This window comes from Protobothrops mucrosquamatus, unplaced genomic scaffold (assembly GCF_001527695.2).
Source record: "Protobothrops mucrosquamatus isolate PMUCROS unplaced genomic scaffold, P.Mucros_1.0 scaffold249, whole genome shotgun sequence".
NCBI classification, from domain to species: Eukaryota; Metazoa; Chordata; class Lepidosauria; order Squamata; family Viperidae; genus Protobothrops; species Protobothrops mucrosquamatus.
In genome coordinates, this window is record NW_015386597.1 from 490,946 (window position 1) to 505,945 (window position 15,000).

Below are 15,000 nucleotides of genomic sequence, written 5' to 3' on the forward strand. Positions count from 1 at the left end.
TTCACTGTTCCAGATTCTTAGGCTTGCTACTTCTAAGCAAAAATATAACAAAATAAAAGAATGAGGGAACAGACATGAAACCAGACATGAAAACCACAAGGTTTCTTTTTGTGAGATGAATGGAAGAAATGCTATGCATGTTTAAAAGAGGACTGATCATACTGAGTAAAAATAACACGATCCATTTCTGAATTCAGGATTAACCAGATGAATTCTGTATTTGAGTTGTGAATGGGGCTGCTTCCGACACCAGCATCAGTGTTAATTGTGAAAGAAGCAGTTGTATTATGAATTCCATCTAAATGATTTAGGCTTAACAACAACAAAATAACAGAATTGAAAAGGACCTCGGAGGCCTTCTACTCCTGCTCAAGCAGGAAACCCTGCACTATTTCAAACAAATCTCTTCTTTTCTTTCCAATGTCTTTGGCTTTCCAACATTTACATTTACAATGCAGAAAGGAGCCACTATACAGAGCTTCCAATAGCCCAAATATACCATTGGACACACATAAGAAGAATCTTAAAGTGAAAAGGGTCAGTATTGAGCCAAATGGACGAAGTCTCTCAATTGTTCTTTGGAAAGATACACCTGCCCATGTATCCTATTCAGTACAATGCTTTGGCCAAACTATTTAAATGGTGAGCGTTATCAATATATTTCATCTATTGGTGTAATATAGGCAACACTATGTTGAGTAATAAGGCAGTGAATGTCAACTATCCAGTTGGCATTTCCAGAAAAAGAAACTCTCAGGATATGATTTTATCAAGAGTATAATATTTTACTGAAAATCTACATTGGCACAGAAGAAGCGAAACCAGGTCTGATTTTCCCACTCAGAGGCTTACTTAGTTAAACAGACTCCTTCGTCCCCATCCACTGGGTGTTCACGTTGTCCAATAGTAACATTTCTTCTTATGAAAACAGTCCACTTCCCCACTGAGCACCTGCATTAGTGACTTTGGCTCTCAGAAGCCTTGCTTGCCTAGATAACACTCCTCCCTCCCTTTGCATTCCATCTCATTGTCAAGATATGACTGAGGGAGAAAATGTAGGTGAAAAGGCGAATCAATCTTGACAGTGATTAGACAAAAAGAATCCTCACTTGCACAGAATAGTGTAAGCAAATCTGGGATAAAATTGGACTGGGTTTCATTCGGTTTGACATTGGTCAAAATATTCCCAAACTGATGAGTATTGTTTTTTCTGTTATGAGGGAATGTTGGGTGGCTTTGGGCCAGTCACACCACCCATCTCACAGGGTTGCTGTGGGGAAAATAGACAGGCAGGATAAAAATCTTAAGCCTTGCACCTGAGAATCAGAATTTTTGTATTATGACAGAAGGTATAGTAGACATCAATGGTTTGGGACAGCTACAAGTGACTGTATACCATATTTTCAAATTTTACTGAGAATCATTTTTACTCAGATCCAAATTAGAAAGAAGGTGCTACTGGAGTCTAAGAAAAACAAAATAACATTTTATTTCCATGTACAGTCATATTTTGTCCTTCACTTATGAAGACTTCAATTCAGTGCTGATTCATGAAAGAGCAAGTCGTGGATATTCCTCTGGACTGACATGCCCTACTTAAGCTGCCATGATGAAAAAGTCCTTGCCGTGTTCTAACTGGTACATTGATTATAGCTCTACTGAATCAGGATGATCTGGCAATGGGAATTCAGTCCTGATCACCTCTTGACTCTATATGGAATACTCTCTTTCCCAAAAATATGTTTGTCCCTGATGCTCCTTGTAGCTCTCAAGGCCATGAAGATGAAACAGGTAGTTCTTGACTTACAACCATTCATTTAGTGACTGTTCAAAGTTGCAACAGCTTTGAAAAAAGTGACTTAAGAACAATTCTTGCACCAATGACCATTGCAGAATCCTCATGGTTATGTGATCAAAACTCAAGTGCTTGGGTATATACAATGGTTGCAGCATCCCAAGGTCATGTGATTGCCATTTGAGACCTTCCCAGATGATCCCTGACAAGCAAAGTCAACGGGGAAAGTCAGATTTGTTTAACAAATATGCAATTCACTTAACTGCAATGGTTTGCTTAACAACCGTGGCAAAAAAGGTCATAAAAGTGGGTGCAACTCACAACTGCCTTGGTTAGCAACGAAAATTCTGGTCCCAATTTTGGTCATAAGTTACAATATTTTATGTTACTTACTTTGTTATACACTGCCCGAGTCAATGTGATTTACAAGCATTGTAAATAAAATAAACATTTTAAAGACAAGTTGAAATCATGACTGACAATGTATGAAGCAAGGACGGTCATGAAAAGACAGAAAAGTATGAATGCATTCAGTCAGTGGTGTAGATGAATATTAGTTTTAGCTGTGTTCTTTCACTTCAGGTCTTTAATATATTTTGATTAGTATTTCCTACCCATTTTCTATGCTCTGAATAATATTGTTATATTATGCACAACGTTAAACATCTCCATTGTTAAAAGGGGAGAGCATAATAGGCATGCACATTTAAAATTAAAATATGGAATCAAAATATGGAAAATGCATAACTTTCTTTCACAAACACTTCTTGATCTGAAATTTGGATGCCAAAATATTCTTATTTTCTCAATAGATGACTCTATTTCATGTGCTTCTGCCTACCCTGATATAAATATATCTCAAGCTATATTTTTCAACAGATGGTAACCTTTAGGAAAATAATTATGAATGTTAGCATGCAAAGTAATCCTGAGGAAAACGTAATGGGATTCAAGCAGAGGGACCCATTTGCAGAAGATTCTGCAAAGAAAACGATTGATATTAAATTTATTTATATTACTAAGTGGGATATTTTCTTCAGCATTTTTCAAGGTAGAAGTCGTATAGCTTTAAGTCTTATTTTCTATTTCATAGGATAAAGGGGCCACTTGTCTGCATTTAAACAGTCTCTTTTTTAAAAATAGCATTTTAACTATTTATTCCCAACACAGGATCAACTAATGCTCATTTTAATTAAGTGTTGAGTAAAAAATGTTTAATTTAAAACAAATCATATTACAATCCTGACTTGAAGCACAGAGCAGTGCACAACATGACATTAAAAAGATAGAATAAAATGCAGAATTGTAGTAATCTACATAAAAGTCAGATGAAGATAATCAGAATCTCTATTATTAGTTAAGCATGACTTGTTTTATTAAATGTCTAAAAGTAAGAACTGAAGTCTAGGCATTTTCTGGGAATAGCACTATAGAAATTAGTGCTATTAAAGCATTCCAGAGAGAAACACTATCTTGACATAACATCTAATGCAATTCCCAGTGTCCCAAATATGGAGAGATATTTGGGATCCTTCTGAAATAAAAGATATGACAATTATTTTTAAAAAGGCTATAAAAATCAGGATGAGATTCCAAAGTAACTTGCAGCAAAGAACAGAACAGGATGATACAAGGTAGTCCTTGACTTACGGACACAATTAGGACCAGAATTTCCATTGCTAAGCAAGATGGTTGTTAAGTGAATCGTGCTTGATTTTATGATCTTTTTTGCTATGGTTAAGTGATTCACTGCAAAGTGAATCATGAAGTTGTTAATTAATCCAACTTCCCCCATTAGCTTTGCTTGTAGGTCACAAATAGCGTTCACATGACCTCAGGACGCCGCACTTGTCATAAACACATGCCGGTTGTCAAGCGCTTGAATTCTGATCATGTGGGGATGCTTTGATGGTCGTATGTGTGAGAACCAATTGTTAGTCACTTTTTAGTCACTTTAGTCAGTGGCATTATAACTTTGAATGGTCACTAAGTAAATGGTAGTATGTCAAGGATCACCTGTAGTTGATGTTAATTAAAAGCAAACTTATCATGCATCCAAGTTTGTCATGGGTTTTTTTTGCCCCATGTGGACATCATGGGTGATTTACAAAAAGTCTCAAGTTTCTCTCAGAAAGGCAAAATGTGGACTTAGTCATCTACCAAAGATACTCACGCTTTGAGAACTTAAATTATTAAACCAGGGGTGTCAAATTGCCGGCCCACGGCCCGGATGTGTCATGCCGAAACTGCGCCCACCCCATTGCCGGCAATGGAAAAAAAGTCACGATATGTCGTGACACATCACGTGACATTGAGAGTATGACATCCCTGTATTAAACCCTTGATTCCCCCTTTGCCTTCAGAAGTATTGGGTTAACCACCTGACAAACCTGGAATAAGTTTTAAAAAGAGTACTAAACCCATATATTCTGTTTTTGCCTCTGAAAGCCTGTTGATCATAATCCTTATCCAGGTTTAATGGTTTTAAATATGTAAACACAATTCAAAGATTTTATAATGTTACCTTTGGAATTCCGAATACTGAAGTTTATCTTTTCCTCCTTTTCCAAAAAAGTGGACCAGTAACATGGTGTTGATATCAGTACCTTCCATTTCTGATTCCTGTAAACAAGTAACAACAAATTAGGAGTTAACATTTGATGGAATACCTCCAGATTTATTTGTACTTTTGTAATCCAGTCGTAAATAACTGAAGCAAAAGATGTAATTATTTACCCCGAACAATGCAAACTAAAATCCAAAATGAACTTTAAATGAAGGAATAGACCTTCACAGAAATGAAGCAATTTATTATTATAGTATGATAATTATCAATTTGATCAGACTTCAAATAACAACTTTCCCAAATTCTATCTTGGTGTTAAAAATTGCTTACTCTTTTATAATACAGGGTTTTGTTGTAGGAACATGTATGCAGTTCCTACGGACAATTTCAAAAAAAATTATCAGAATATTTTAGCCCCATTTCCAATGGGTATATGAAAAAAAAATAGTTTTTAATGTTGATCACATAAGTTTCAAGAAGAACTCTATTAGGAGTTAGTCAAGTCTCATTCCAAAAAAGAAACATCCACATAAGGAAGCACTGTATGAAAACTGCAGCTACTTTAAAATATTATTTCTATTTCTACCAGTGAAGAAAAATATTTGAAATGAATAATTATTTCAAATACTTTTATCAGTTATTAATGCTACTTTTTAAAATGTAGTCCAGGATTCTATGGTTTTTTTTTTTAAAAAAACAAACTCTTAAAATATTTATTGCGATACTTGCAAGTGAATATTTACAGTATAAATAGTATTGATTCCAGTAAGTTTTTATCTCTATCTGGGAAAACTAAATTTACTTTAGAAAAAATGTAAACGATAAAGAGTTCTAAATTTATATATCAAACTTTACCTATGCAGTTAGATATGCCAAAATATGAAGCCAATAGCTACATGAATTCATCTATTTCTTATTCAAGAGAAATAAATAATTCACATAAAGTTGATTTTTCCCTTAGTAAAAGTGCTTAGGAGAAATCAAGGAATGTATTTCTATATTTCAGTTATTTCATTTTTTTTCTGACAGCTGAAACTACGCAAAGCGAGAGACTTCTACGTTATAATTTTCTTTCATCACTTAGACTAAGTGGCATTTCTTTGAACACAACAACACACTAAACATCATGGAATCCACAGGGATTTCAACAGTACCCTCCTTATGACATCTACATGATCTCTCTGTCTTTTCTTCTGCTGAAAAAAAAAGTTGAGACAGAGATCTATTCAAGGATTCAAATTCTAGTGGTTATTTGGATTTTAGTATTATCTTCAGGTTGTATTACTTTGATGTGTTTCATGCTTATTGCACAAGTAACAACACACTTTATGGGAAAAGGGATAGCACTCATTTGTCCGATGTTACTTTCCACTAAACTAAGTAAAACGGGCCACATTTAGAGCACTTAAAATAGCTTATTGTGCATGCTGTATTTTATCATTGACTTTTGTAACTGAAAATATACACATTAAGTTCAGTATTAACTCACTACACCTGGGAATGATAGCAATTGATAATGATAGTATGCTGCAAAAGAGGTAGGGAACCTTTTTGATTGGTAAAAGTATTTGGAATTTTGAGAGAACCTTGTAGGTACTCTTGCAAAACATCTACTATGATGATGCAGGCTGTCTAGTTATACAATTTACTGAAAGGCCAGCTGAAATGTTATGGTTCCCTTTACTCTGATTTCCTAGGATATTTTTTTCTTCTTCTTTTTTTACTGTGTGTCCTTTTTGTGGACGGGGAGCCAATTCTCAGACAAAGACTGAGCTAGAGCCTCTACCCATTTTTATTTGCTGCTGAACTCAGAAATATTTACCTACTGCCACGAACCCTTGTAGAGTGCAAAAACTAGCAAATAAGGAAGGAAAGTTAACAATGTAAATAACAAGGATACTAGAAGTGAGAGCTTTGCTTACAGCATAAATGTGGCCACCCTTTTCATAGCTGGAGAGGCTTGGGGGGGTTGAAAATTTGCTGAGATTTAATGTCATTCAATTTGCCCCTTGACTCTCTCACTCCCCACAAAAAACTAGGCAACTTGCAAGTCTTATGCAGATCCCAGAGATGGGGTGGGGGGTGGTGGAAAGAAATGTCTGGAATTTGCAAATCAGGGAGGAGAAACACATTGAAGCTTGCAAGATTCTGAACTCCTGGCTTTGCAGTTACAAAACCTGTAACCAGTTTTGGTTGCAACAGAAAAACCAAGCTGTTTTACCATGTTTATAAATTAAGGAAAAGGTCAATAATGAAATGTAGAACCTTTTATTAAATGTAGTTTCTAAAGTAAAAAAAAATACACAACATAATAAATGTTATCCTAAGGAGATTCCATAATGGAAAATGGAATTTCTGCATATTTAGTACATTTGCAAAAAAAGACAAGGTGATCACAAGCAGCATTGACCAAAGTCATGATTGATGGAGGTCAATATTTATGGGCTCAACTGGTAACAATTATGACATTAATAAACAGCATTAATAAACAAAAGAAATAAATGAAACATGTATATGGCGTGTCTGTAAAACTAAGACAGTTGGAGCACATAATGGAATTATATTGAACATTCTAGAATGCATTAGAACAATCTACTAAACCCATTGTAAGAAAATTAATGGGCAAGCATGCCTCTTATCCTGCAAAGCCAGTAATACCATGTCCATACTCATGTAATTGGTTACTGCTTTCCTGTGGGATGTTTTTTCAACTTCTCCATGTAGCCTAGGGTATGCTAGGATATGTTCATTGCCTCCCATCCAAGTATTAATCAGGTCTAATGCTCTTTTTTTTTTAAACATTAGCCAATGTTATCAAGGTGCAATCACCTACTGTGGACCAAACTTGAACAACTATGTTTTATTATTATTTTTGTAAGTTTTATATTATTTATACAATTGTAACTAGAGAAATTTAAAATATATAAATCATATTACATTTTAGATACTTATAGCCAGTTTGCTGTAGGAGTTAAAGGCAGAAGCTGGAGACTGTTTTTGTTGTGCCTTAGGCATAGAGCCAACTGGGTGACTTTGGGTCAGTCACTCCCTTTCAGCTCTAGGAAGAAGGTAATGACAAAAAAACTTCTGAAGAATGTTCTAAGAAAAAATTATGAGCATGTCCATATAGTCATCAAGAGTGAAGAATGATTGAAGGCACCCAAAAACCAAAATCAAAGAATTAAAACCTAATAGACATTATCATAATATAATCTTTTTTGTGATGATGATCCATAAATCTCCCTTTTATCCTTATTATATAACCTTCACCTTAACTCTGAGTTCCCTCAGTTTAGAAAAGTATCTCAGGAAAAAAAACCCTCAATCATTAGTTTATTTACTATATACATAGACTAAGTAAATAAATAAACATCACAAATATTTTAACAGAGAACAAATTATATAGATGCATCAGAAAATTCATATGGATCTTCCTTGGAGTGGTACCTACCTGAGACAGGATGTCATCTCCTGAAGCTGTTTTAAACTCATCTTGCTTTCCAATTATTTTCTGAAGCTAAAACAAAAATATGTATTTATTATCTTCTATTTTTCTGAGTGTGATCAGGACATTCCCACAACATATACAGAATATTTAATGAGGTTACAAAGATTGAGGCCTCCTTTATTTATTATGAAAGTCTCTATGTAGAAAATCTTCCATACCAGAACACTAAACAAGCATAGAATGTATACATTATACATGAATTACAAAGTAAATGTAATGTGTGACAGGAAGCACAAGTATAGAACTATCACACTGATGGAAGGAGAGGGGTAGGAAGAAATATTTTATTCCAGGATTTTCCATGAAGGAATATGATCACAAGAAAAACTGCTCGCTCGTTGAAATTAATTCTTTAAACCCACAGAAAGTTAACTGTACATTTGTCATTTCCAAAGATTATAGATTCAAACTTTGTTTGAATAATCCGTTTGTGTTCTCCCCAGTCTTAATTATCCTCCTTAACCCAGAGGACCAATCCACAGTCCACACCGTTTGGGAAGGTCCCGATTCTTTGGAGTCGTGGGAGTGTGTTTATTAAGCAAATGATGGAGAGAACTAGTTGCACAATGACTTTCTTACAAAAATATTAAAATACATACAGAAATATATCATAAGTTGAAGCAGGGCAGCACAGCATCAGAGAAAAGTAAAATCAGATAAATGCTTTTATATACCATTGATTTATCTCAAAGTTAAATGAGAGCTTTCATAGAGAGGGCATGAATTCTCCCCCAGTTCAAATTTTTCTTCAGACAGTTTACTAAGCAGCCTTATGAAGCTTAATTTCTCTTTTGCTTATTCCTCTTGTCTGAAGTATAGGAAAATACTATCAATTTGACTGGGAAAATTAACTGGCAAGCCACATTCCTGTGCATGCAGGAAATATTTCTCTACCCCTGCCATTTCTAGATAAAGATTCTCAGGCAGTAGCAGTGAGAAAGGCCTTCACTAGATACCATGGACATCAACCCTAAATTAAAACAGCCACTACTGAATGAAAATGATCTCGCTTTGTAGATTGTAGCTTTTAAAAACGTATTGAAATAGTGCCTTTTAAACATTCTGAATAGTCAAAACACTGATATGTGTTTGATACAAAGCTGTGTTTTCTTTTAAAAAGCCAAATGATTGAATAATCATGACTACCTATACAATAAAAATAGGTTTTAGATTCAAAAGTTTTCTATCAAAAGCTGCATTTGCTTATTGTTTTAAGTCCTAAAGTAATCATCCAACAGACTCCTGGCAGGATTTTTTTTTTTTTTGTAAAGCATTTCTCAGCAATTTTATCATGTGTGCAAAAAGAAATTGAGTACAGTGTAGCACTGCTAAGCCCCCCTACCTTTCAAAGATGATAACACCAGTCCTCAAATGGATAGCAAAAATAAACACATAAAATTTATTATTTATGATAGCAACAAAGATAGAAACAGAAAGTGCAGGATTGAAAGGTGCTTAGAAGTGCTTATGTTTATCATTGTGAGAGAAGGAACATATGACCTTCTTTCTAAATGATAAAAATGAACTCTCCTTACATCTCTCCCTCAGGTAGTCCTTGACTTAGGACTGTTCATCTAACAAAAGTCTGAAGTTACAACCTTGGGAAAAAGTGTTTTATGGCCCGTCTCTTACACTTATGACTGTCACACCACCCTTACAGTCATGTGATCACAGTTTAGGTGCTTGGCAATTGGATTGCATTTACAAATGGTTGCAGTGTCCTGTAGTTGCATAATTTGCAATTTGCAACCTTTTTTTGATGATTTCCAGTAGAAAATGTCTATTGGGAAAGCTGGATTCACTTAACTATGTGATTCACTTTAATGACCATAGTAAAAAATAGTTGTAAAATCATTCCAGTCAAATGGTGACTTGATTTAAACTGCAGCAACTTATGGGCTGCAATTTTGGTACCAACCAATTATGGTCATAAGTTGAGGACTACCTGTACTTTATAAACCTTAAAAATGTACCTTTGATTCCTCACATCCTATGTTAAAAGAAATTTTGACAGGTTAGGTTTGAAAAAAGCAGTATTTTCTTAAATTTGTTTTTGTTATTCAGCTTTTTAGTCACTTCCAGCTTTTTGTGATCTGATGGATATCATATTGCCTGTCAGTAAAGGCTTCTTTTGAATTCTTGTGAGATCGTGGTTATGTTATAGTATTTAGTGCTTTATTCATTTATCACATTTATATCCTGCAGCAATTCAAATACATTTTTACCAGTTTGCATGACAAATTTAAACACAGACAAATTTAAAACATCCATAGTAAAAAATTAAAACCTTGGCTTGTGTCAGCCTCTTTCTGATTGTTTTCAATTTTTCCAAGAGTTAGAGTTTCATTCTTTACATTATATGTCCAAAATGTTTAAGTTTTAGGTTCATTATTAGTTCTTCTGGTGAGATCTGTTTTATTTCATCTAATATCGAAATACTTGTTCTTCTTGCTATGCAAGTTATTCTTTCCAAGTTTTTTCCAAGTTATTCTTTCCAAGTTTTCCCCCCAGCTTTTCTGATGATCCTGCTTTCTTATCCACATGATAAAACTGGGAAAACAATGCCCCTGACAATATATGGCTTTGTTGTCAGTGAGATGTATCTGCACTTTGTCGAGATCTATCACAGTCATTCTCCCAAGGAGCAAATATCTTTTTATTTACCCTAGTTACCATCATTATGAGTTTCTGAATTAGGAAGATAAAGTCTGTTATTACTTCAGCTTTTTCCCACTTGTTTACAGTAGATGGCAATGAGTGTTGATACAACCTTAGTTTTATTTTTTTAATATTGAGCAGTAAACTGGCTGTGGCAGCCTTTGCCCACCTTCACCAGGAGATTCCTTAAGCCTCCCTCATTTCTAATCATCTGAGGCTGCTGATGTTTCTCCTAACAATTTTAATTCCGATTATCTATTTCTTCTACTTCAGCATTTGTCATGATATACTATGCATACAATAAGCAAGATGACGTACAACTCCAATACATCTCTTTTCTAATATGAAATATTTAGTTAGCCCATATTCCATTCAAACTGATACTCATCATATAAAATCAATAGGCAAACGAGGTTACTTGGCACGCTCTTTCTTTTAAGGGCTATCCATAATGATCATTTAAACAGCCCCAAATCTTGCCTCTGTCATTATCCATAGGATGTTAGCTATGTCCCACTAGGACAAGCCGGTCCTACTAGTGCCAGCAGACAGGCCTACTTTGGATCCTGTCGGTCAAAGAACTCTTTGACTATCAGGATCCAGAAGAAGAGCCTTCTCTGTTGCAGCACCTGCCCTTTGGAATATCTTACCCTCTAAAGCAGTGTTTCTCAACCTTAACAATTTTAAGGCATGTGGACTTCAACTCCCAGAATTCCACAGCCAGCATTGCTGGCTGTGGAATTCTGGGAGTTGAAGTCCACATGCCTTAAAATTGTCAAGGTTGAGAAACACTGCTCTAAAGTAAGATCTGCCCCCACCATCCAATCCTTCCGCAGGAGCCTAAAGACCTGGCTCTGCCGGTTGGCCTGAGGACCAGATGAGGGAATTCCATGATGGAGATGGCTGCTAAATTAACGGCAGACTTCACACACCTCACCCCCACTCTCTGCTCTCCACCCATCCATCTTTTTGCTTATCATATTGATTTATTATTCTCATTGTGTTCCTTTGTCCTTGTTTATTTTATTCTCTTATTTTATTTCTGTTCTGTTTATACTCTTTTCATTTTTTTTTCATTTTCATTATTGTAAGCCCCATGGTGTGATAGGAGGCAAATAAATTTAACAACAAACAAACAAAAAAGTGATCTTAGATATGTGATCTTTTGAATCCTGCTTGTACTTTTGGCAGTACTCATTCCATTTATTGTTGAATTCTGGACTGGAAAATCTGGAACTTTATCTTACTTGCATATGAAATGAGCACAAGTAACTGTTTTGCCCCAAAACATATTATTAAACACTGCACATCAATAATAAACGAAAGTAGAAGGGCATGTTTGACATACATTTATTATCACCTCAGAAAAAATACACTCTTGTTTATAGTTAAGATAATATTCATGACTTAGAATTTATGAACTTCAAAAACAGAGGAAGAAATGTATGGCTCTATAATGGGTTGGACTCATGTCCCAGCCCCCCAGCCGTCAAGAGCAACTGATCAATTGTTTAAAATCATACCTTAAAGAATTCTTTTTTCTCTACTTGTTCATTGCCATCTGCATCCAACATTTTAAAAGCAATACGAAATCCAGTCTGTGGTTCTACAATAAATAATAGATGTGTTCAAAAAAAACTTCACATGTAAGTGATACTGTCTACTACCCTATAAATAGACCCATGCTTCCAAATTTACATAAAATAAATTTGTGTATTGTAACAGTTAAGATAATAAACTAGGACCAGGGAGACCCAAGTTCAAGGCTATCCTAAACTATGGAAATTCAATGGGTCACTTGTGATCATTCACACACTCTCATACCAATCTACTCTCAGAGATTTTTTCTGTGGGAAAAATTGAATGTAGGATTTTATGGATGCAATCTCAAGCTCCTGGAGTAAAGATAGGATATAAAATTATCAAATAAACAGGTGGATGTGAAGCCATTTTTAAAAACCATTTCTAGATTTGCTAGCAGAAGGTACTGAGTATCTACAAAACCAAGTACCACACAATGAAAGATTTACCAATTTGGTTGCTATTTTTAAAAACACACATTACACATTCTATACATAATATGGGAATGCCCTAAATTAGAGTTTGTGTTACTAAAAAGAAGTCCAGCAAATCAAAATTTGGAGAATCAAATTGATATTATTTCAACTGAGCCAATGTGACGGCATTAAGATCCTCTAAGAATACACAAAGAATGTCAGGGAAGCTTTTACATACACACCCACACCCACACCCACCCACCCACACATATACAAACAAGGCATCTACAGTCTATTGCTTAGGCCTTAGGGCAAGAAGCCATAATGATTTAGAATGGCCACTGAATTTTATTAAGTTGACATTTTGAATCAGTAACACTGTATATATGGAGCCTATTAGTTTACTGTAGAATAAAGCAAAATGATAAAGCAGTGAAACAAACCAGCTGCTGCAACAGGTTGATAAGGAGGCAGCCCTATAGAAGGCATAGGAGCAAAAGCAGCCGTGCAGCTCACTAGATGACATTCTTATCTGATATGAGGCAAGTTTAATGGTATGTATTTATAAAATAAGGGAGGTTCAAAGAAAAGCCCCACACACTTCCATTTCATTACGCAGACAATATTTTTAGGATGAGAGTATCAAATATTCGCATTGGCTGTTAACAGAAATTATATTTGGGTGTTGGCCATAAAAAATAACATTTAACTTTATCAAAATAGCAACAGCCCATATTTTTTCTTTAAATCATCATGGGAGGCAGATGCCAAGACAGACAAACCCTACCAAAAGCTATTCAACAAGAGAGATGAATCCTTAGGACTCTAAATAGGCTTCATCAGCCTTCATCTTTCCTCAATTGACTTGGAAATGCTGCTAGCAATTCTGAGAGTTATACTAGTTCTGAACCATTTGGAAAGAAGCTGCTGCTTACTCTCTTCCAACTGTTCCCATGATCTGGGAAGATACTAACAGGTGGAATGGAAAATTGTATATTTGAACACTGACATCCCTAAACATGTTTTCTCCCACTCTCTCCAGGCTTGGGAAGGTTTTTTCAAGGAACAGGGAAGAGGCAGAAAGGGGCCATGCGAATACACAAAATGAAATTTAATCCTGCCACCAAGGGGTTGCTTAATAGGAAAATGGAATCATGACACAAGTATGTATTAGTCCCCAAAGAGGAATTTTGTGCAATCATACTGCAGGTATGCTAACTTGACTTGGCAATAACTACCCATGCCTAAGCTGCACTCAGATTGATTGATTGCATTTCTAGACTGCCCATCTCCCTCAAGAGATCACTGCAACGATCAGCTACCCTTGAAACGCACCCAGAAGCTTCTTTTAGTATAAAGTACCGATTATTGGTTGTTTTCTGGATGCAGAAATTAAGATTTTGACCTTTAAAGCACTGAACAACTTGAGGCCTAGATATCTCAAGGATCCATCACTTATGAACTTGTCTAAACATTAAAGTAAGCAGGTAAGGCAAGTTTAAGATGCCTTCACTTTCTAAGGACCTGTAGTAAGTCTTTTTCTGTATTTCTCTCTATGCGTGTGACCAATTATTTTTCTAAGTTCATATCTTTATCAGCTGAGCTTTAACTGGATCATATGAGTAAAATGAGCTAATAATAGCAATTAATATTTATTTAAATTACAAAGTACAGACACCAACAAAATACTTACTTGTGAGTATTGTCAGCAAAAACAGATACTCTGTGTAGGAAATCAATCCTGAAATATAAGATTGAAAGGTTAGTTTTGTAGTCCTCAGCACACCGATGTGCTTTGTTTATAGTACTCCTTGCACAATTAGATTCCTTTATAAAAGCTCTTTACCTATTAAAAAAAGCAGTATCAATTAGTTTTCAGGAAAATCAGATTTTTCTGCCCCATTCTACTGCTGTACAATTCCCATCATGCTGATGTCTTATTAAAAGACTTGGTTTATTTTGAATTAATAAAAAGTCTCTTCTAAATCTTTTGAGTTTTTACAGAAAATATTCAGTGTTTACACAAAGAATGAATAAATTAAGTGTGCTTTGTCATATTTAGTATTTGGGAGGAGGCCTACTCTAATGTTGCTCTGAAGGATCAAAGTATTTCATCCTTTGGCTGTCTTCTAAATGTGAAGACCAGATTTTCTTTAAGTCTCAGGGGGAACAGAGCAACACAAAGCTGGCAAGCTGCTAGATTGCACTGATAGAACTGCTGGGCATGGAGCCAGGAACAGGCTCTTAAAAAAAAAAAATTAAAAACCTGAACACATCCTTTCTACAAGGTGAAAGTGTCTTTTCTTTCCCCTTTTGAAGGAAAATTCCAACATTTCCCTTTGAAAGGCCTGAAGAGCCTGAACAAACACAAGATGCAATTGTCAAAATACCAACATGCCAGCTAAAGATAGAGAAGTATATAAAGTGTATGGGTTAAAGAAAAGAATTTGAAACATCCCCTCAGTAAGAGCACTTT

The 15,000-nt window shown here is 35.2% G+C and overlaps 1 protein-coding gene across 1 annotated transcript in view; it reads right to left on the reverse strand.

Moving 5' to 3' along the window:
* Positions 1 to 15,000, reverse strand: part of MICU2 (mitochondrial calcium uptake 2) — a 31,447-nt gene that overhangs the window by 10,081 nt on the left and 6,366 nt on the right. The window contains exons 4-7 of the mRNA XM_015814411.1: positions 14,218 to 14,265; positions 12,051 to 12,133; positions 7,813 to 7,878; positions 4,320 to 4,417 (exon numbers count right to left, since the gene is read on the reverse strand). Coding sequence (XP_015669897.1) covers positions 4,320 to 4,417; positions 7,813 to 7,878; positions 12,051 to 12,133; positions 14,218 to 14,265 — 295 coding nt within the window. The remainder of the gene's footprint in view (positions 1 to 4,319; positions 4,418 to 7,812; positions 7,879 to 12,050; positions 12,134 to 14,217; positions 14,266 to 15,000) is intronic.